Source organism: Notothenia coriiceps, unplaced genomic scaffold, assembly GCF_000735185.1.
Source record: "Notothenia coriiceps isolate Sejong01 unplaced genomic scaffold, NC01 NC01_scaffold00004402, whole genome shotgun sequence".
Classification (NCBI taxonomy): Eukaryota; Metazoa; Chordata; class Actinopteri; order Perciformes; family Nototheniidae; genus Notothenia; species Notothenia coriiceps.
Window position 1 is genome coordinate 3,277 of NW_011337103.1, and position 1,898 is coordinate 5,174.

The window sequence follows — 1,898 nt, forward strand, 5'->3', positions numbered from 1 at the left end:
AGATGCAAGGGATCTAATAGTAGCAGGTGTTTGGTTTGATAATATAAACAGAACAGAATAAAACTGAAAACATGGTAAATATTCTCCATATCAATAACTCATTGGTTCTTCTTTTAGACCAGAACAGACTGATAACTCAACAGGAACTATCAAAAACATCCCAATGGAAGTTTCAAGTCACAACATTTCATTAACCAAACAGATTATTAGAGAATCTACTCAGCAGATTAATCAGCCAGTGGTTATAGTATAAATCAGAAAAATAGAATGACAAAAACATTCAACATATTCAAAACTTCTGTTGATAAAGAAGGAGTTTTGATGAAGTCATATATGAATATTGTCAAACAGAGTTTACACAGCCAGACAGATTCTTTTCATGTGAATTGTTATAGGACTAATTAATTGTCTTCTTTTTTGTTGGACATACAGATTTGACTTGGAAAATGTCAGGTGTCCTCACTTTGAGTTTGATGAAGCTGTGAGGATACTCATGTGGTCTTTTACATTTCCTCTCCGTTTAACCCTTTTCTCACACAAAGAGCAGCCAAATGTTTTCTCTCCTGCACTACTTCTTGAATCACAGACAGGGTATGTTTTAGGTTTCTGACAGTTTGAACCTGGTTCTCTGGTCTCCTTCCAATCAGCCCTGTTTCCAGTGTCAGGTTCTGAAGGGTCTCCAGGGTTGTCCTCAGTCTCTGGTTGTAAATGTCTCTCTGGATCTGAGCTCCTGGCTGGTTCTGGTCGTCCACAGTCCTCTCCATAAGCTTCTGTTTCCATGTGTTCAGCTGAGCTGCTGGCTGGAGGCTCTGCCTCTCTGTTCTCCTCAGTTTGAGTTTGATGAAGCTCTGAGGATTGACGACCAACACACTTATGTCTTTTGACCTGTTGACTCCAGGTAAATCTTTTGTCACAAACACTGCAGCTGAATCGTTTCTCTCCTGTGTGGATTCTCATGTGTCTCTTTAAATATTGCTTTTGTGAAAAAGATTTCTTACAGACTGAGCAGCTGAATGGTTCCTCTCCTGCACTACGTCTTGAATCACTGACAGGGTCTTGTTTAGGTCTCTGAGAGTTTAAAACTGATTCTCTGGTCTTCTTCCAATCAGCCATGTCTTCAGTGTAAGTGTCAGTAGAATCTGCAGTGTCAGTTTCAGAAGAGTCGTCAGTTTCAGAAGAGTCTCCAGGGTTGTCCTCAGTCTCTGGTTGTAAATGTCTCTCTGGATCTGAGTTCCTGGCTGGTTCTGGTCCTCCACAGTCCTCTCCATCAGCTTCTGTTTCCAGGTGTTCAGTTTGTCTTTGATGAAGCTGAGAGGACTGAGGTTTCTCTTCATCATCTTCACTCTTCACAGGGACAGGAGTGAATGTGGACTTGGTGATATCAGCCTCCTCCAGCCCTTGAAGCTGCTCTCCCTCCTGACTGCTCCAGTGTTCCTCCTGTTCCTCTTTAATGTGTGGGGGGGGCTCTGGGTCCTCCCGGTCCAGAATGGAGCTCCAATCCTGCTGCTCAGGGGGAACCTCTTCTTTAACCACCACCAGCTGCTGGACGTCTGCAGGAAACAGGAAACACAAACAGAGACGTTACAGAGAACAGCTGTTGTGTTCATTACGTCACCGCTCAAAGCCCCGTTTTGAACCCCTTATTTGTAAATTCCTAATTAATATCATAAATACCTACACATTTTTATATTTATGCACCAACGTGTTATAAAGTGCTTTTTCAATGCATGGATACATTTCCCAGTAAAGACAACATACTAATACGAACCTGAAAATGAACAGAATATGTCACCCTTGTCGTTGTCCTCGATCTCTGGTTGTAAATGTCTCTCTGGATCTGAGATCCTGGCTGGTTCTGGTCCTCCACAGTCCTCTCTATCAGCTTCTGTTTCCAGGTG

General features: G+C 42.5%; 1 protein-coding gene across 1 annotated transcript; it reads right to left on the reverse strand.

Annotated features, from left to right (window-relative positions):
* Positions 1-459: 459 nt before the first annotated feature.
* On the reverse strand, positions 460-1,892 carry LOC104942256 (zinc finger protein 184-like; the record flags this gene model as incomplete). The annotated part of the gene is made up of 2 exons (XM_010767459.1): positions 460-1,550; positions 1,793-1,892. Coding segments are annotated over 2 exons (1,191 nt in total), but the record flags the coding sequence as incomplete, so codon positions are not given.
* Between the last annotated feature and the right edge of the window lie 6 nt (positions 1,893-1,898).